This window comes from Pimephales promelas, chromosome 19, assembly GCF_988280905.1.
Source record: "Pimephales promelas chromosome 19, fPimPro1.hap1.1, whole genome shotgun sequence".
NCBI lineage: Eukaryota > Metazoa > Chordata > Actinopteri > Cypriniformes > Leuciscidae > Pimephales > Pimephales promelas.
This window is the reverse complement of record NC_142787.1, coordinates 16,137,684-16,158,303: the sequence shown is the minus strand read 5'-3', so window position 1 is coordinate 16,158,303 and position 20,620 is coordinate 16,137,684. Positions and strand designations below refer to the sequence as shown.

General features: G+C 35.2%; 2 protein-coding genes across 6 annotated transcripts in view; both read left to right on the top strand.

The window, feature by feature from the left end:
- ptpn13 (protein tyrosine phosphatase non-receptor type 13) overlaps window positions 1-6,784 on the top strand; it is a 73,038-nt gene extending 66,254 nt beyond the window's left edge. For all 4 annotated transcript variants that reach the window (XM_039672732.2, XM_039672740.2, XM_039672725.2 and 1 more), the window contains 11 exons: window positions 61-226; window positions 821-910; window positions 1,609-1,718; window positions 1,872-1,927; window positions 2,936-3,033; window positions 3,115-3,263; window positions 4,163-4,253; window positions 4,352-4,689; window positions 5,472-5,687; window positions 5,962-6,024; window positions 6,114-6,784. In XM_039672732.2, the coding sequence (XP_039528666.2) occupies window positions 61-226; window positions 821-910; window positions 1,609-1,718; window positions 1,872-1,927; window positions 2,936-3,033; window positions 3,115-3,263; window positions 4,163-4,253; window positions 4,352-4,689; window positions 5,472-5,687; window positions 5,962-6,024; window positions 6,114-6,191 (1,455 nt within the window). In that variant the 3' untranslated portion in view covers window positions 6,192-6,784. The remainder of the gene's footprint in view (window positions 1-60; window positions 227-820; window positions 911-1,608; window positions 1,719-1,871; window positions 1,928-2,935; window positions 3,034-3,114; window positions 3,264-4,162; window positions 4,254-4,351; window positions 4,690-5,471; window positions 5,688-5,961; window positions 6,025-6,113) is intronic.
- A 531-nt stretch (window positions 6,785-7,315) lies between these two features.
- sdad1 (SDA1 domain containing 1) lies at window positions 7,316-18,125 on the top strand. 2 transcript variants are annotated; one of them, XM_089123658.1, is made up of 22 exons: window positions 7,316-7,529; window positions 8,412-8,512; window positions 8,596-8,698; window positions 9,220-9,330; window positions 9,442-9,513; window positions 10,427-10,527; window positions 10,628-10,685; window positions 10,833-10,907; window positions 11,448-11,549; window positions 11,637-11,706; window positions 11,881-11,984; window positions 12,063-12,120; window positions 12,810-12,868; window positions 13,506-13,582; window positions 13,681-13,778; window positions 13,885-13,961; window positions 16,367-16,493; window positions 16,589-16,680; window positions 16,761-16,948; window positions 17,128-17,212; window positions 17,657-17,818; window positions 17,949-18,125. In XM_089123658.1, exons 1-22 carry the CDS (start codon window positions 7,440-7,442, stop codon window positions 17,991-17,993), a joined length of 2,055 nt encoding a protein of 684 aa, XP_088979784.1. In that variant the 5' UTR covers window positions 7,316-7,439; the 3' UTR covers window positions 17,994-18,125. The 2 variants fall into 2 exon arrangements, with proteins under 2 accessions (XP_088979784.1, XP_039528696.2); XM_039672762.2 differs by having other exon boundaries at window positions 8,412-8,516; window positions 8,600-8,698.
- The last annotated feature ends 2,495 nt before the right edge of the window (window positions 18,126-20,620 follow it).

The following is a 20,620-nucleotide window of genomic DNA, read 5'->3' as shown; positions in this document are numbered from 1 at the left end:
TAAGTTGCATTTTTAAATTGAACTTCTGAATGCCAATTTGCTGGTTGTGTTTTTGTACAGGTCAATGACGATCTGATGATCGGCGTGTCTCACTCTAAAGCCGTCACCACCATCCGTAAATCTAAAGGCTTGGTGCAACTCATTGTCTCCCGTCCACCTGACCAAATGCCCAATACGTACCTGGGCTTTCTGCCTCTCAAATCCAACGGTGTTAATGGCAATAACGGTACGGTCTGCACGTTAACAACCTCATGGTTATTAATAAAGTAGAATGAATGAATGCCTGAAACTGTCAGGTTGTGTATCTATTTTTTGTCTAATCATTTTTATTTATTTATTTACTTAGTAATTAAAAAAATTACATATATAAAACCAACATATTTAATATTTATATATACAAATAAAACATTTTGTCAATGAATATACAGATCTTTAAGACAACTAGAATTTAAAAAAAAAAATCATTCATTTCTATTTAATGCCAATTTTTCTAAATAATGAATTGATAAAAGTTTTTTTAATGAAAGGGTAATTATTATTTACCGCCTGTTTCACAGACAAGGCTTAAGTCTAGTCCCAGACTAAAATGTATGTTTGAGCTGTTTTAACTGACAGCAACTTGCACTGACTTATCTTTAAATCTGTCAGTGCTATTGTCTTGTCTCAGTGCTTTCTTCTAATGCATAGTTATAAAAGCTACTTAAATGTCCTAATTGAAGGCCAACCTGGCTTTATCTAAGCCCTGTTTGTGAAACCAGGGTTTGAGTGTAATAATTTAGTCTTACAAAAAGGGCTAATAAAAATCTGTGTGATATTTCAGATGTGAGTGAAGACAGTGGCGTGAAAACAAAACTCCAGACGCCATCAGAGCAAAGCAAGAGCATCAGTTCACCTCCCCTCCCTCCGATAGGTACAGTAAAGATCACATGACCAGTGTTATTTTAGTATTGATATGAAATACTATTATGACAATTTAAAAAAAAAAATATATATATATATATATATATATATATATATATATATATATATATATGTGTGTGTGTGTGTGTGTATTATATATTAATTAAATATTATAAAATTAATTACATATAATAAATAACATTACAGTTAAAACACTAAACATTTTTAAAATGTTATTACTATTTAATGCAACGTAAATTGATTCTATATATATATATATATATATAATTAAATATATTTAATTAAAAAATAATAATATATTAATAAAATATTATAAAAGGAATTACATACAATTTAAAAACTAAATGGAAAATATACAAAAATAATATTTTAAGTTTTAATTTTAGAAATAAATCTTATTAATTTTGTGTGCATGTCATTTATATATGTTTATATAGTCTTTATTAATTTCTATTTTATAATTTTTTATATTTACTTTAAGTTAATGGAAATGAAAAAAAATTGCTTTGGCAAATATTTTGTACAATTTATTTTGTTTAATGTTTACGTTTTATTTCAAATAGCAAACATTTTTATGGCTATAGTTTTATACGAACACCATATCTTAGCTGATGACTCATCTGAATGTCACCTGAAGATCTGATGTGAGAGTGTGGCATTTACTGTGTTTGTGTGTGTTTGCTCTAGACTATGACACAGGCTCTCTAGAGAAAGGCAAGGGAACAGAAGGAAGTGGTGATGACCTATCAGAGGACACAGACTGTGACGGCTCGTCTCTGCCCGAAGACTCACCAGAGGTACGGCCATCTGTAATTAAACTTTGAATATCTGTAATTTTACAGCAGTCAAACATAGTTCATAAGATCTGATCTAATAACAAAAAAAAAAACTTTAAGGCAATTGTATTGACTTGGAACAGCACATTAATATTCATGTTCCTCTGTCTTCAGACATCTCGGAAGGTTGAGTGGAAGGAAGAAAATGTTGATGCCCCACTGAACGACAGGTGAGGAAGATGAAAACAATTTTAACAACTCTCATAGGACTCATAGGACTAATTTCGCATCTACAGTGGGTGTTTTTGTTTCAGCTTACATGTCAAACTCAAAAAATATAGTTCTAAAAGCAGTGCAAAACTACATCAAATATTGTTTGAAAAAAGCCTTATCACCCAAACACTTTCTATTCGGTAAACATGACTGAATCCAGACGATTTAAGCAATTTATAATTACAATATACTGCAGATTAATTGTTGTTTGGATCTACACTACTGTTCAAAAGTTTTTATTCAGCAAGCATGCATTAGATTGGTCAAATAGACAGTTATGTTACTAAAGATTTTGATATAAAAAATGCTGTTTTAACTTTCTATTCTTCAACTAATCATGAATAAATGAAGAGTTCAGATGCAAAAGCCTCTAAATGCCATTTGAAATTTTCTTCTAAAATGACCATTTTTATCAAGCTTGTATTTTTAAGTTCAGTAATTTTACTTAAATGACAATTGCCATTTAAGTGAAATTACTGAACTTAAATATACAAGCTTGATAAAAATGATAATTTTAGAAGAAAATTTCAAATGGCATTTAGGGGCTTTTGCATCTGAACTCTTCAAATATATCCCGATTTTCACAAAAATATTAAGCTGCAAAAACTGCCAATAATTGATAATAAATGAGCAGCACATCAGCATATTATAATTAATTCTATCATCTGAGTAATGACCCATCTCAAATTCAGCTTTGTCATCACTGGAAGTAAATAGTTTTAAACTGATTATATTCAATCAAATAAATGCCTTCTAAATAGACTACTTTCAAAAACATCAATAAATCATACAGACCCCAAACTAATAATTCTCAATGACCAACCCAGAATTCAGTTTATTTTGTCAGTAGAGATCTGTAACACAGTCAGAGTGAAATCACATGCATGTTATGCATGATCAGGTCATGCTCTACCGAGCTTCAGGAATGAGTTAAATCTAACACGTTTGTTACGATCAAATCTTAGTGCCCTGCAGTCCTCGTCAGGCCAGCTGGATGAAGATGAGATCACATGGGGGAGCGATGAGCTGCCAATAGAGGACATCAACCTTAAATTCACTGAAGGTCAGTCAGCTGAACCTGTTTTGCACAATTGTTCTCATTGTAACAGTAATGCATGTTATTTTTCGTCTCTCTCTTTCTCAGATGGACCCATTGTTACTGAGGATGAGCTGACGTCCCTGCCACTGGTTAAAGTGGTTCCTGACGGTCATTACACATCCACTAACCTCAGCACTATAGTCCGTATGATGAAAGGTCTGCTGGAGCAGAAAGTTCCTCTTCAAGAGTTTGAGGTGCAGAAATATTTCATTGTACTATATACTTAAAGAGAACATCTGTACTTTTTGCGGTATTGAAGCAATTTCAGTAAACTATGATTCTGTTAAAATCAGTTTACTACATCAGTACACATGAACTAAAAATGAAAAAGGTTCATCATAATCTCAATATTTACTATTATATTTAAAATACAAAGTTGTATCTGTTAGCATGCTATGAGAAAATCACCTTGAATGAACAGTTGTATTTTACTAATATTAATTATTTAAAATGTAATTATTATTAAAGAGTGTTACCACTCTTTCTTCTATTAGAAACATTTTTAAAACATCTTTAAATTACTTGACTTTTAAAGCCTACTTGGTTTTATTTATGCATTTGAACAATTTTATGTGCATAAAGAAGTCTTGTACATGTTTTTTTTTTTTTTTTTTTTTTTTAAGTAATGTTTATTCCGCATGAATTCATTAAATGTATCAAAAGTGACAGTAAATATATTTATAATGCCTTCTGAAAACTCTGCATTGCATCACAGGAATAAATTACATTTTAAAATATATTCAAATAGGAAGCAATTATTTTAAATTGAAAAAAAAAAAATCACAATATTGTTGTTTTTTACTGTAGTTTTGATCAAATAAATGCAGCCTTGGTGAGCATTTTAAAATAAATTCAAATAGAAAGCAATTGTTTTAAATTGAAAAAAAAAATCACAATATTGTTGTTTTTACTGTAGTTTTGATCAAATAAATGCAGCCTTGGTGAGCATAAGACTTCTTACAAAAACATAAAAAAAAATCTTACCAATCCCAAACTTTTAAATCGCAGTGTATATTTTTAATATACAAAATATCTGATGCTAATATGGTGATAAAATAATACATTTTTATGTGCATATTTTTTTCTTTCAAAGAACCTGCAGAATTTGCGCCCCTTGGATGAATGTCTGATTGGTCAGACCAAAGAGAACAAGAAGAAAAACCGTTACAAGAACATCGTTCCATGTGAGTTAGGAGAAACATTGATGTATAAACAATGTTTCAGCATGAACTTTTTTTTTTTGCATATTAATAATCATCTCTTGCTCTCTGTCATGATTCAGTTGACACGACCAGGGTCGTGTTGGGAAAGGATGGTGGCTACATTAATGCTAACTTCATCAAGATGCCTGTAAAAGACGAGAAGTTCCTGTACATTGCGTGCCAGGGGCCGCTGCCCACCACGCTCGGGGACTTCTGGCAGATGGTCTGGGAGCAGAAGTCCAACGTGATCGCCATGATGACACAGGAAGTGGAAGGAGGGAAAGTGAAATGTCAAAGGTATTGGCCCGATACGCCCCGCTCACCAGAGATGGTTGACGACCGGCTGCAGATCACACTGGTCAAAGATCAGCACCTGGACAACTTCGTCATTCGGCTCATAGAGGTCAAAGACATCCAGGTAACAGACACACACATATATATATAATTGCATTTATTTGATCCAAAATACAGTTAAAATTTATATTGATATTGTAAAATATTAGAATTTATTTCTAGTTTTCTATTTATATATATTTTAAAATTTATTTTTAATTCTGTGATACAAAGCTGAATTTTCAGCATCATTACTCCAGTCTTCAGAAATCATTCTAATATGCTGATTTGCTGTTCAAGAAACATTTAATATTATTATCAATGTTGAAAACAGTTGTGTAAAAAAAACAAAAAACAAAACAGTTTACACACACACACACACACACACACACACATATATATATATATATATATATACAGTATATAGTACACACATACATGCATATACATACCGGTACATACTTACACACATATACATATTATTAATTGATTTGATAACACTAAAAATAATATTGTTATTATTATATTATTTTCTTGTATTATTATTATATTGTTATTTTATTTTTCAGTGACATTACAATAGTCATTTTTCTCATTTTAGTTTTTTTTTTTTTTTAGTTATTTACTCATTTTATTTAATACTAATAGCAATACTATTACTACTACTGCTAACTATTATTATTCTCGCTCTCTTTCGAACAAGCACAGCATATCTGGAATTTCAAATCGCAATAGCTATTTTTATCAGAAAGATAGCAATTTGATTTTACCCCCCGAAATTGTACAGCTCTAATATCTTTATAAATATACTTATAGATATTGTGATTGAAATGCATAAATCTGCATGCGTTCATCATTCTCTTTTAGACTAGTGAGATCCAGAGAGTCACTCATCTGAACTACACAGGCTGGCCTGATCATGGAACCCCAACTCAACCAGAACAGCTCCTGACATTCATTTCCTACATGAGACATATCCACCAATCAGGCCCCATCATCACTCACTGCAGTGCAGGGATTGGCCGATCAGGAACGCTCATTTGCATCGATGTGGTTCTTGGTCTGATCAGCAAAGATGCAGATGTAAGCATCACCTTTAAAATATAGAAGTCTGTCATTATTCTTTGAGCAATTGACTTGAATGTATGGTTGTGTCTAGTAACAATTTATAATACATTTTATAACATAAATTGTATAGATGGTTTAATGGCAAAATTAGCGAAATGGCTCAAATCGATCACCTTAAGAACATTGTATACAATATATTAAATTATACAACCGTACATTATTAGCTTTGTGATTAATACAAGTGATATTAAGTTACATGTAATATGCTCTCCACATTTCCTCTCTTTAGTTTGACATATCAGATGTGGTACGTACCATGAGACTCCAGAGGCAAGGCATGGTTCAAACAGAGGTAAGAATTTCATAACTAACTGTGAATTTAATTGAAGTTCACTTCTGCTGTCTGTTTTCACGTAACATTTCCTGTTGTCCCCCCTCCAGGAACAATACATTTTCTGCTACCAGGTCGTCTTGTATGTGCTCAGATGTCTCCAGGCAGAAGAGAAACTCTCAGGATAAAAACGTGGACCAGCACTGCCTTCCTTTTCTCCTCACAGAGTCGACAGATCAGCTGAAAATACCAGCGGTCTTCAGTCATCCAGATGTTTCCAAGCAGTTTCTTTGATTTCCGATCGGGAGCTTCGACCTTGTCCGAACAAATTATGTTCTTACAATGTTTTGGACGTCTGTGATGCATACAATTCTTGCAGAATTTTGTGTATTCGTATCGCTTACATTCTTGACCAATGGCTGCTACTTCTTTGAAAGCATTTATTTTATAACTTATCTTTTTTTTATAGATTCCTTAAAGATTATGGATCAAATAAAAAAGAAATGAATTCTTTTTTTTTTTTTTTTTTTGTGGTACAAAATGATTCTTGTGTATTTTAAAATGAAATGATGCTGGAAATGTTGCCTTGACAGAATACAGGACAGTATTTGCTTTGTAAATCTTTTAGAAATCACTGAGTGCCAGTGATAATCGAAGAAATTAAAAGTGTTATATTTGGTGTGATATTTATCATATGAAATCTGTTGATATGTTTTAAAGCTGTTACTTACTGGACAATTTGCAATTTGTAAATAAAAGAATATCATGCCTTTAAGATGTCCTTTAATGTGTTTTTGCAATTTCTGCTACTGTTTTTATGGCTTTCAGGCCATACTTATGATTTTTTTTTCATGTTGCTTGGATGCATTCAGGTTTTACTAGGTTTGAGATAAGCATTCTCTAAATTCAGTTTTTGGAATTGCAATAAGTGCTTTATAAATAATGAAGGCTATAGCTGTTTGTATCAGTAAAAATAGATTTGACTATTTCCCCGTTGCATTGCTGTTTTCCTCATTTCTTATTTACAATACTAATTATATAAAACATAGGCTATAGAAACTAAACTTACAATTTCTTTATGTAAACATGATCAGAGACAACCAATATTACAAATTAAAATGGATGTGGTATTTAAATCGATTTGGATTTCTCCGTAATATTAGAGAAATATAAAAATAAATGTTAGACATCTATAAATGTTTTCTGCGGGACCACCAATCTCCACTTGGGGCCGCTGCAGTCTACAGAGAGATATCGGTAACTTGAAAAGATATGTTAGTAGTGACGCTTTTCAGATCTTTCCGATTGTCCTTTTAGGCTTTCCGTAGTTCTTTGGCAACATGGCGGCCTCCTTATGAGCCACGCTGGTGAAGAAAAATCCATACAGTCAAAACAAACGTTCCTTTCTGACGCGGATTATAAGAAGATAATCAAAAATGTCGGGACGCAACAATAACAAATTACCGACGAACCTCCCACAGTTGCAAAATCTGATCAAGAGGGATCCGAAGTCCTACACGGAGGAGGTAAGACACTTGCTATTGGATTTGTCAACTGGTCTGGTCGCGAGATACCAAAATAATTATATGACATTGCGCTATGACAAGCTGTTCATGTAAACATAATAACTAAGCGTTTAATTTTATGTAACTTCTATTAACGTAACTTTCATTTTCTTAAGTATGTAGAAGTTACTATTCTATTATTATTAACACATTGCTATGGGGATCTGTTGTCCAGATAGCAGCTATGATAATTGGTATTTATCTAGTAACTGTAATAGATGCTTAGTGATACAGAATAAATGTTCACATTTAGTTTTATCCACGGGGTGTAATGATGCCCTAATGTCACGATACGATATTATTGTTATACTCCAAGACATATGATAAAAGGTTATAACTGGAATACTGTTAATTTAAAACGATAAATTTGAGCTTTGGGTGTGTAAATTAATAGACTTGGACTTGGTGCTGGTAACCCAATGGACAGGACAATAGTCTCACCAGAATAAAATATTCATGATTCTGAAGCTGAAAATACAGAATGAATTTAGACGGATATGCTTGCGCACTTTCACTGACCAGATATATTTAAAATAATGTATGCCACTTTTTCCTTGTAATTTAAGACATTTGGCAATATCAGGACCCATAAGTATTCCCCCATTGCATTTTTATACATTTTATTGAACATTACATATGGTAGTTTAATGTAGTACTACTGACACTAAAACTTTGTAAGCTGGATTTTTTTTTCTCTCACAGTAATTTTAATTGTAGGTGAACTATACACAATAAATATTGTCACTAGTATCCACGATACACGTTGCATTTTTGTATTGTGATATGTTGTGAAAATATGTTGTTTCACCTCTACCAAATGAGCTTAATTTGTTGTCATTCCAGTTTTTGCAGCAGTATCGTCATTATCAGTCAAATGTGGAGATCTTTAAACATCAGCCTGACAAATCCAACAAAGACCTGGCTGATTTGGTCATGTTCCTGGCTCAAGTATGGATGTGCTCTCCGTTTATTCTGCATTTCATCTCTTATGGATTAGACCGTTATTGACTGACTGTGGTTTGTGTCTCCAGGTTGGACACTGTTACTTAGAGGAGCTGTCAGACTTCCCACAGCAGCTGACTGATCTTCTCTTAAACCATCATACAGTGCTGGAGTCAGATCTCAGAATGGTACGAATTATATTTGTTGACAGTTAGTATGTCGGTTAGTTTAAACTAACTCAACCTCAACTTTTCTTTATTTCAGTCTTTGTCCACGTCACTTTTACATTTAAAATCCCTCAGTTCTCCAAAAAGCCAAGCTAAATGTTGTTTTCTTGTTTTATTTCGAGCTCTTTCGCAGGTTTTTTTTTAGCGTTTTTAAAATGTGGGACTAGATTGGAGTCACTCATTGTGAGAGCAAACATATGCCACTCCCACACCATAAAAAAAGTAGCCTGAGCAAATTTTCTCTATTTTTTGAATATGACGAGATGCGCACGGGTGAATAACACATGTAGACAATTTATCTAATAGAACGCTTACTTTAGTGAATCAGGGTTAGTAAAAAAAACACGTTTTGGAAGAAGGATTGATATATCGACCCATTATTGAAATTTTGTTTATTTTATACAAAATAAAAGTTATATAGTGTACCTTTAACTTTTGAAGATCTGTTTTCTAAACAAATAACTTTTTGTAATTTCTTTCAGACATTTTGCAAAGCCCTCATCCTCTTGAGAAACAAAGATCTGGTCAGTCCCACCAGTCTTCTGGGACTGTTCTTTGAGCTGCTGCGCTGTCATGACAAACTTTTGCGAAAGGTCTGTGAATTTTTCAGTGCGATACTTTTTTCAGAATTATTGCAAATGCTTGAGTGTTGCATTGAATTATTGCAAAGCCTGCTGATAAAAAAATGTCCTCTGTCTCTTCAGACTCTATATACCCACATTGTGACTGATATCAAAAATATCAATGCCAAGCACAAAAACAACAAACTGAACACGGTAAGTTGCTTGTATTTGAGTTGGGGCTGGGCGATATGGCCTAAGAAATTTTTACAAAAAATCTGATTTACGATTTAAATCGATCTTTTCCACCCCTACTTAAATCAATTTGCAGATAACAAAGAAATTGTTCAAAACAAGTTTTAACTTTATTTTGTTTTGATTTTCCCTTCTGGGATTTGATCTGGATTTTCTCCTTGGGGTTAAAGTGCTAAAGATGGCAGGGCCTGTCTTTGTAAACAGTGAAAATGTAACATACATGTAAATTTTTGTGATTTAATTCTGATCTTAATTCAATATCGATTCCTTTGGATAAATATTAGTTAGATATATGTTAATTGTTCTCCAAAAAAATCTCTTACCTAATTCTGTAAACATACATAGCCCTGTCAGCTGTTATTATTATTAAATATTAAAAATAACATCTCAAATATTTATTTTTTTTTAAATAATATTTTAATGATATAGAGGAATGGCTTCTCGAACAAGAAAAATGTAGAGTGGGACTTTTTTTTCTCCATTGGGAATTGATTGATTGGGTGGTTGTGGTTTGCTATTGGTGGATCTCATTTGAGTGACAGGTTGCCCCGCCCTCACACCAGTAAACGCATCATCAGAGTAGAGAGATGCCGCTGCAAATAAGAGGGAAAGTTATTTTGATTAAGAATTAAGAGGTGACATGAATTTAAAAAAAAAAAAAATTGTATATAATTTATAAATACTGCATTGGTTCATAAAAAAATAGTCAAATTTGATTAGATTGCTTTCCTTAATTTACCTTCTAAATTGTTGTCATGTACTTATTTCTGTACATTTTGATTTTGAGGTGAAATATGACACTGAATATGACTTCATGAGATTTCCTTCCCTCCGTTTTGAAATAAATACTCAGCACTTTTTCTTCTGCGCTCAGACCTTACAGAACTTCATGTACACCATGCTGAGGGATTCAAACCCCATTGCTGCCAAGATCTCTCTGGATGTGATGGTTGAGCTTTACAGAAGAAACATCTGGTGAGCCCTTGAACAGAAGCAACTGTGTAATATTATCTGTGATGCCGTATAATATGATCTGTAGTGATAACTGCTTTTCATTCCTACACCAACCAATCAGGAATGACACTAAAACCGTGAACGTCATCACCACAGCGTGTTTCTCCAAAGTCACAAAGGTTCGAATTTTTGCCTTTTCTCTCTCATTTAAAATGTATGAATTTCCAGTATTCCAGAATTTCCCAAAACATTTAGCGACATATTAGTTATGGTCATTTTTATTATTTGGTATACACTTTGTTTTAACAATTTCTGTCTCCTCTCAGATCCTTGTAGCTGGATTGAAGTTCTTCCTGGGAAAAGATGAAGATGAAAAGAGAGACAGTGATTCAGAATCTGAGGTAAAATTAGTGCAGATTTGTCTTCCGCTTGCTGCTTTTATGTACACTATCATGCAAAAGTTTGGGGTCATTCAATTATTATTATTATTATTATTTAAGAAATTAATACTTTTATTAAGCAAAGAGGTATTACATTCGTCAAAAACAACAGTGAAGACTGTAATGAATCAGGGTTCATATTATAATGTTACACAAGATTTCTATTTCAAATAAATGCTTTTGTATTGAACTTGAATAGAACATTGAACACTGAAATTGTTTCTTGTTTACCAAATCAGCATATTAGAATGATTTCTGAAGGATCATGTGACACTGAAGACTGGAGAGTTATGAGGCTGAAAATTCAGCTTTGCATCACAGAAATAAATTCAATTTTTGTCAATTTTAAATTGTAGTAATATTTCAAAAAAATATTTTTGTTCAAATAATTGCAGCTTTGATGAGCATTGGACACGTCCTTCCAAAAACGACCCCAAACTTTTGAACGGTAGTGTACTTTAAATATTAAAAATAATTATTAAATCTATTTTTCCTCTGCAGGATGATGGGCCAACGACCAGAGATCTAATGATCCGATATTCCACCGGAAAGAAAACGTCCAAAAATAAGAGAAAAATGGAGAAAGCAATGAAAGTCCTCAAGGTTAAATGAATTGTTTCAAAATTAGCAAGTCTATGTTTTTATGTTAATGTCACTGCTAAATTTGTCATTTTCATTTTGTTTCCTCAGAAACATAAAAAGAAGAAGAAAGTGGAGGTTTTTAATTTCTCTGCCATCCATTTGATCCACGATCCACAAGGTCAGACCACCTTTGCGCACTTACGTAGAATACAACATGCATGTAGTGATGTAGTGTAGTGGTTAAAGATCTGGTACCTGGAAGTTGCAGGTTCAGACCCACAAGAACTGATCCATGTTTTGAATCACTTACTATAAAAGCATCTAGATTAATAATTATATCTGTGTTGTTCAGATTTCGCAGAGAAGCTCCTGAAGCAGCTGGAGAGCTCAAACGAACGCTTCGAGGTGAAGATCATGATGATGGAGCTCATCTCTAGACTCGTGGGAATTCATGAGGTAATGTATAAGTGAGCATTTATTGTTCATTATTTTCTCATTAACTTTATCTAACCTGTTTTGTTTCCATCTTTACAGCTTTTCCTTTTTAATTTCTATCCGTTTGTCCAGCGGTTCCTTCAGCCTCACCAGAGAGGTAAAACACTGCTGTCTTTATAGAATACTTACACAAATAATGTGTAATCCACTTCAGTATTTTTAGGGTGTGTTCACACTTGTAGTTCGGTTCATTTGGTCAAGTCCCAAAAAAAAAAGAAAAGAATACATTTAGTCCTGTTTCGCTTAGCACACTGTCGTTTTAAAGACACGTATTTATGCGCTAGTTGTATGTGTGCATATATGATGGTATTTTGACTAGCTGAGAACTTGTGAAGAATTAATAAAATGTGTAAAGGAGTCAATACAGCGGCAGGAATTCCACACAAATGAACATCTGCTGCTTGAACATGGTGGTTCTGATGCCTGTACTAAACTGTAAAGGGCAACATAGATCCAATGACTAGAAAAAACAGTTATGTTTTTAGGTTTTTCTGTCCTTTTTAGGTTGATTTTGGTTCATTTAGATGTCTTTGGTCCGTGTTGCATTCATATTTCAGTCGAACCGCACCAGAGACCACCTTTTCAGTCCACTTGTTTGGTGTGCACCAGGGTTAGTTAGTATGGCAGCGTTCACACTTATTCTACAGAGCAATCACTCCAGAGTTCGTTTTAATACAACCCAAACTGCCAAGTGTGAACACATCATTAATGTCTCTTATCTAATACTCGTGTCTTCAGAGGCCATGTTTATGTCCTCCTCATGTTAATTTGTTGTTTTTGTTTCAGAGGTGACCAAAATTCTGTTGTGTGCCGCCCAGGCCTCCCATCAGCTGGTCCCTCCTGAGGTAAGAACTCATCATGAGGCCTTTATATATCATTAAACGAAGGTCAGGGAAGCGATACTGTTCGAAAGTTGGTTCGTTCATCTTCGCTTTATTTTTCGTGAACTATTATTTTGTTGTGGACATAGACATCCACTCTTGCGTTGTGTGTGTAACAAAGGCCAGTTAGTGAGAGTTATTCAGGCTGATGTCTAGAGAATGCTGTGTTTACTGTTTAGCACCCTTGTTAGTGCACATGCTTCGCACATCAGCGATCGGGGTTCGTCAGACTTTTTTTTTATAGAAATGTATACTTTCATTTAGAAGGAATGTATTAAATTGATTAAAAGTGATAGCAAAGATATTTGTTACAAAATATTTCTGTTTCAAACAAATGCTGTTCTTTTCAAGTTTTATTAAAAAATCCTGAAAAATAATTATACACAAAAATATGGAGTAGCACAACGGTTTTCCAAATTGTTGAGCATATTAGAATGATTTCTGAAGAATCATGTGATGGAGTAATAATGTTCAAAATTCAGCTTTGCATTCACAGGAATAATTTACATTTTAAAATCAACTAAAATACAAAATACTTATTTAACCAATCCTGAACTTTTAGTGTGCTAACTAATTCATTACTTTTACTGTATATCTACAGATCATTGAGCCAGTCATCATGACCATCGCCAATAACTTTGTTACGGACAGGAATTCAGGGGAGGTCATGACAGTTGGGTAGGTGCTGTGTAAAGCTCAATAAAATACACACTGAAATGCTGTTATTTTGTCCCTCATTTGCATGAATGTCTCTCTTGTTCATCCTCATATCTCAGAATCAACGCTATAAAAGAACTGGTAGCCCGCTGTCCTCTCTCAATGTCAGAAGACCTGCTTCAAGATCTCACACAGTACAAATCCCACAAAGATAAAAGTGTGGTTTGTCATTATTTATCAGTCTGTTCCTCAGATGGTTCATAATTTGAATGAAATGTTAACAGAATAGACTGTTTGACTTTTTTTTTTTTTTTATCTTTCAGATGTTGGGATGTCTGCCAGAGGTCTTATCCAGCTTTTCAGAGATCTCAATCCACAGATGCTTCACAGAAAAGACAGGGTGAGAAGCTTAAAATATTAAAATAAATAATAAAAAAAATATCTCTGAATTGGACATTCTAGAGATCAAGGATTCCCAAGTTTTTTTGCCAGTCAAACCTTTTTGACTTAAATATTTACTTGTGCCCTGTGAGATTTTCAATGAATATTTCAATAAACAAACAGCACATTTGCATGTTCATGGTTCCTTGCCATCTGTTAATGGTCATATGAAATGCAGATAAACAGATAAAATGTAATATTTTACAGGGTTCCCGCGGGTCCTTAAAAAGTCTTAAAATGTCTTAAATTAGATATTTAAAATTTAAGGCCATTAAAAGTCTTATAAAGTCTTATTTTTAGGTATGAAAGGTCTTAAATTTTAGATGACACTTCGACTCAGTCATATCTTAATGTTTTCCAAATTAAAACCATCTAATTTGCGTACGTATTAATTTTTATCTTTGTGGATTTGCTTGTTCACGTGACAATTCGCGTCACATTCGCGGCAGAATAACGTCCGTCTCCTGCACGCGAGACAGGAGAGGAGGAGAGAAGAAAGTTGGCAAATGTCAGTTCAGTCGTAAGTTAATTCTTTATGTGCGTAGAGGTGTGCGATGTGTATTGTCTATTATGATACTCTATTGTTTTAACGATGGACGAGGCACTGTGAGTGTGAGCTGACATCGCATTTGTCTCTCGTGTTTTCACGGCGTGATGTGTGCAGTTATAGGCATAGACATGTATTTATTATGGTTATAGGTATGTCCCCAAATTTTTGCCTTATATTTATATCATGTTGTTATATTAGAATATCACATCAGTAAGAGTGCCGTTTTCCCGTGCACAAGTGTTCTCTATGTTATACAATAGTTAAATTAAAAATAAAGTGACATTTTGAGTTAGTTTTTAGCCATAACATTATCGATATTGTTTGTTTTCCCTTTATTTCGCCGACTAGAATTTCAAAATGAAACCATAGCAGAGTCTCAATGCAACAGACAGCGATGATTTCTTGAAGGAAATCCGCGTCTTGAACGAGTCATTTTAACGATTCAATCACTTGCTTCTTTCCCGTTTGAACAAATCGGTTGAATGAATGACTCCCTCAACTCGCTTATTAAGACAGCGATTTGCCGCCCCCTACTGGCGGTTTTAGTTTCATATTAAAAGTAAAAAATAAGAAATCATTTCACATTTAAATATTGAATATTGATTTTTTTTTTTTTTTTAAAACCTTATAGCTTGATTTATGCAATTGTAAATGGAGTCTATATATTAATGCCACTTCTAAGGCTGCTTCTGCGTCTACTCTGCACTGCAAAGATGGATTTTTGATTGAATGATTTAATTTGACTGCTAACAGTGGTGCTGTATAATTATTGTGTAATGAAATATTATTGTATAAATAAGTATAATTACTGTATATATGTGATGCACGTGATGCATAACTCTAAATAAGTTTAGAAAAAAAAATCTCCATAAATAGGTGAAAATGCCCTGGAAATCAATTTAAGGTGGCAAATATTGCACATTAATTAATAATTTCTGTCACTGCTGTGAACTGACCACTGCATAGAATATGAAAAATATAAATATCTCCGCGAGTCTGCTGTCAACAACAGGCCTAAACCAGCCATGGCACCAGCACAAAAACACAATCAGTAAAATATCAACTAATTATTGTTGATAATAATTAGTTGATATTTTACTGATTTTGTTTTTGTTTTGTGTTTATCAACAAAATGTGAAAATATCGAGATATATTTTTGTCAATATCGCACACCCCTAATGTATGGTATTAATTTTGATTTCTTCAGGTCTTAAAAAGGTCTTAAAAAGCCTTAAATTTTACTTTAAAAAGTGTGCAAGAACCCTGTTTTAACTAATAAATCATTTTAAGATAAACAATGAAAATAAAACATGACATTTTTATGATTTAATTAATTGTTAGCTGGAAATCCTGTTCTAGATGTACACTACCAATCAATACATTAAATTGATCAAAGGTGACAGTTATTGTTATGAAATCAATGCTGTTCTTTTGAACTTTATATTCATTAAAGAATCCTGTAAATAAGTATGACAGTTTACAAAAAAATCATTAAGCAGCACAGCTGTTTTCAGCATTGATAATAATTAGAAATGTTTATTGAGCGTCAGTCAGATCAGCATAGAATGATTTCAGAAAAATCATGTGACACTAAAGACAGGAAAAAAATACATTTTATAATAGAAACCATAAACAGTTAATTTAAATTGTAATATTTCACATTATTTATATTTTTCTTACTGTATTTTTGATCAAGTAATTGCAGATTAAGTGAGCATAAAAGACTTCTTTAAAAAACAGTACAAAATCTTACTGACCCCAGACTTTTGAATGATAATGTACATCATTGTTTTTGCATTTATTATTGTTATCAGGGAAAGCCCACAGAATCCTCTAAGGAGGCCAAAATCCACAGCTATGGAGAATTGGAGGCCAAAGACTACATCCCTGGTGCTGAGATTCTGGAAGCAGAGGAGAACGTAAATGAAGAGGAAGATGAAGGTATGTCAAAAGCTGTATTAGCATTTGCTTATTATTTCATTGAGTAATATATGTGTGTAAAACATTTATTCTAATGTAATGCTTTAACTTCCAAGATGGCTGGGAGAGCGCCAGCATGAGTGAGGATGGTGAAGATGGTGAGTGGGTGAACGTGCATCACTCCTCTGATGAAGATCAGGCAGAAGTGGTGAGGATCATTCCACTTTCCTACACTTGATTCAAATGATGGAAAATTCTGCATCTGAACTTGTTGTTTGTATATGTCAGGCTGAGAAGCTACAGAGTATCCCAGAGGATGAGCGCAAAGCCAAAGCTGCTGTGGTCAGCACGAGTCGTCTTCTCACGCAAGACGACTTCAAAAAGATCCGCATCGCTCAGATGGCCAAAGAGGTCCGCTCTGCACCCGGGAAGGGTCAGAAGAGGAAGAACGTAGAGAGTGATGAGGAAGAGCAGAGGTAGGAGAATGGTTTGGGCTGGATGTTTCTTTACTGAAACGATTTTATTTTTTGGTATAAACTGATAATAATCAGTCTATTAATATATATATATATATATATATATATATATGTATGTGTGTGGATATATATATATATATTTATTTATTTATTTTTATTTATTTATTTATTTTTCTCAGAGGAGAGTTGCTTAGCCTGAGAGACATTGAGCATCTTCATAAAAAACCTAAATCTGACAAAGAAACACGACTGGCAACAGCCATGGTGAGTATAAAAAATAAAAAAAAACTAATGGATCCTTTCTGAATTAATTTATAAATACAATTGCTTTATCTTAATGATAATGTGACACTGAAGACCTGAGTAATGATGTTGAATGTTAAATAAAATTTTTTACTATTTTTACTGTATTTTTGATCAAATAAATGCTGACTTTGTGAGCATAAGAGACAAATTTTAAAAATATGACTGAGCCCAAACTCTTGAATAGTAATGTTTATATATATGTATTTTTTCCCTCTCAATATCAGATTTTAATTTTATTTATTTATTTATTTATTTTTACTTAAAATCCAATTAAAAAAAAAAAAAATTATGTTGAAGGAAAGAAAACACATTAATTGCCATTTTGTCAGCTACCCAAAGCAAAAAAAAAAAAAAAAAAAAAACAAGGTTTAAAGTTACACTTGCTTGACATTTTTCTATCAGGCTGGGCGGACTGATAGGAAGGAGTTTGTTAAAAAGAGGAGTAAGCTAAACCCATTCGCCAGCACCAGTAACAAGGAGAAGAAACGAAAAAAGAACTTCATAATGATGAAACACAGTCAAGATGTGAGGACCAAAGGCAAACGCTCCTTTAGAGACAAACAGGTGAGCCTGCAGATCTTTAATAACTTTATATGCAATAAACCTGTATGCACTACCCCATTCAAGTTCAGTTTGTGTTTTGTTTGTGATATTTCCTATTAATAGTGATCTTCCCCACTCATTTGTCCCTCAGATCGCCCTCAGAGATGCACTCTTAAAGAAGAGAAAGCGCAAGTAATTCCCACCTGTAATGAACTAGAGCTGACTGAATGGTTCGTCTCATGATATGATCTGTATGGAAGACAGTATATACGACTTGGCTGTGTGGATTTCCATGTTGTCTTTTAATAAATCGTTTAAACAGTTGAAATATGTTACTTTTTGTATTTGACCTACAAATAGGCCTTTGGACAAACTGCACCCAAAATAGTTTAAATTAGTAAACAATGAATGATAGTTCTGCTGCATTTGGTTTCATATTTTGTCATCTAACACACTGATGTTCAGACATTGTTAGATTATAATTCTTATTTTTAGGCCTATGGAAAGAGTCATGAACATCTAAGCCAATCTATGTTCACAAAACTACCTCAGCTTTACTTTCTGTAGTACTTGAGTTTTTATAGATGGTCCAGGGGTGGTGTAGCAACAGTCCAATTAGAATATTACATCATATAGAATGCAAGACAGAGAGAAAAAACAAGTCCATAGGAGAAATATGTGGTAGTTTATGTTCTGGACAAATACAGAACTACGATCTGAGCTGGTTTCCTAGAAACACACACACATACTGTACATGAAAAGGAAATAAAAGCATCTTCCCATTTTCCCCTCGTTGCCTACTCCATAGTCAGCAAATCACTGAGCTTCCCAACCTAACCCGCTGGGTCGCACGAACCATCAGGTTTAGCTATGCGATTCCGTTCGTACGGTCTCCTCCCCGCTTCTGGGGAGTCCGCTCTTCTATGGTCGGTGGCTATGCCCCTATGAGAGTAGATATTGCTACCCTACTGGCAAAGGGTATGATCGAGACTGTCCCTCCAGCCGAAATGAAGAAGACACACGAGGACGGGACTTGGGCGAAACAGTCCGGGGTTTCGTGGTGACAGGGGGAACAGTCCGGGGATGAGGCATGACAGAGGAGACAGGAGAAACAAACGGATGACCGGAGACAGCGGGGACTGCAGCAGCAGATAGTGGAACGGAGACAAGGGGATTATCAGGTGGTAAGGGGGCTGGGACAGGAACAGAGCTCCCAGAGGTACAGCCAGAATCAACGCTCCACAACTGAGTCGGTGACTGCCATAGGCTCTGAAACTGCAGCAGGTTCGGGTGCAGGGCTCTCGGCGGCAGGCTCGGGGACTGAGGACAAGACCGGACGGACAGGGACTTCGAGGATTCTTGCTAGACATGACAAATAATCAGACAGGGTCCTGGCAGCAATGATGACAGGCATTTCATGACGAAACAGACTGCAAAACTGCATCAGCCGGTCGATCGGCCGTGGCTCTCACGGCAGGGATCACTGCATCAGATCTTGTCCTCTCAAGTGCAGGCTCAGCAATCACGCTTCCAGCAGCAGATACAGGACAAGCATTCACAGATGCCACCTCAGGAACAGCAGTCGTGGCTGCAGATTCAGGAACAGTGCTTACAGTTGCAGCCTCAGGAACAGTGGTTATGACTGCAGATTCAGGAACAGCGCTTACAATCGCAGCTTCAGACTCAGGAGAAGATGGCGATTGGAAACAGGAAGCCCCCCTCTTTCTCTTTGGCCGCGGGGCAATGGTCACAACAGGGCTCGCGATCGGCTGGCCGGGCTCAACGGAAGATGAAACGGGGACAGGGAAGATCACTTCTGGTTGGGTGAGCACAGATGATGATGAGTCCGAGCAGGAATCCCAAGAAATCCATCTCCCTCGTTTACCACGGAGGTCTGCGAGTGTGGAAGACGCCTCTTAAGTCGAAATGAGGGGAGCCTGGTTCTCTTGCGTGACCACCGCTAATATACGACCCTCAGGAATCACTGGCAGCGTGCGGGGTGAAGACGACATGGTGGGAGCCTGTGAATCCCTCCTCGACAAGCAGGCCACCATATCCAGGAATGGGCGGCGAACCAGACTTTCCCGTTCAGCCAGAGGAGGCAGAACATTTAGACCCGCGATGAGGTAGCGATTAACCAGAATCTCAGGCAAGAAGAACCTCCTCTCCTCCACCACCCGGGCATACTGTCTCAAGGTCCGCTCACCCTGGGAAGGAAACTGAAGCTTTCCATTCCTGGAATCAGAAATCGCCTCCTGCCACCAACGTACAAGATCATCAGGCATACTGTCTGCTGTGTTCAGTTGTGGTTGGTTCATTCTGTTATGTGGATGCAGGTGATGAACCCAAATGCAGGCAGAATGCGATGAACACAAGGTTTATTGGTGACAAACAGGAAAACAAAACCCACGAGGGGGCAAAACAGACAAAACAGTCGGGAGATAACTAAACTAGAAAACACTTGACAAGACTATGAACTAACATCAAAAATACAAAATCAAGACGTTCTTCAAAGACAAGGTATGCACAGGTAGATACAGTACTCACAAGAGAAACACGCAATGAGAAACACAATGAACCAACACAGGACAGCAAACACAAGGGGATTATAAAGGGAGAAACTAATGAGGGGAACAGGTGACACAAACTAGGTAATAATGACAGGATGAGGATAACAAGGGGGCGGGGTATTAAACGAGACAACACAAGCGCATGGCCCAAACAACAGGCCAAGCGCATGGCTTGCACACAAAACATGGTTCTGCCATGATCCTGTCACAAGACTAGAAAAATGAATGACATGATGGCAGAATCATGACAATT

Excerpts from the sequence above, each read along its gene's own strand:
- sdad1 (XM_089123658.1), top strand. The coding sequence starts at position 7,440 with ATGTCGGGACGCAACAATAACAAATTACCGACGAACCTCCCACAGTTG. Across the intron at positions 8,513-8,595 it reads GATTTGGTCATGTTCCTGGC|CCAGGTTGGACACTGTTACT; the intron begins TCAAGTATGGAT and ends TGGTTTGTGTCT. Across the intron at positions 9,331-9,441 it reads ATGACAAACTTTTGCGAAAG|ACTCTATATACCCACATTGT; the intron begins GTCTGTGAATTT and ends CTGTCTCTTCAG.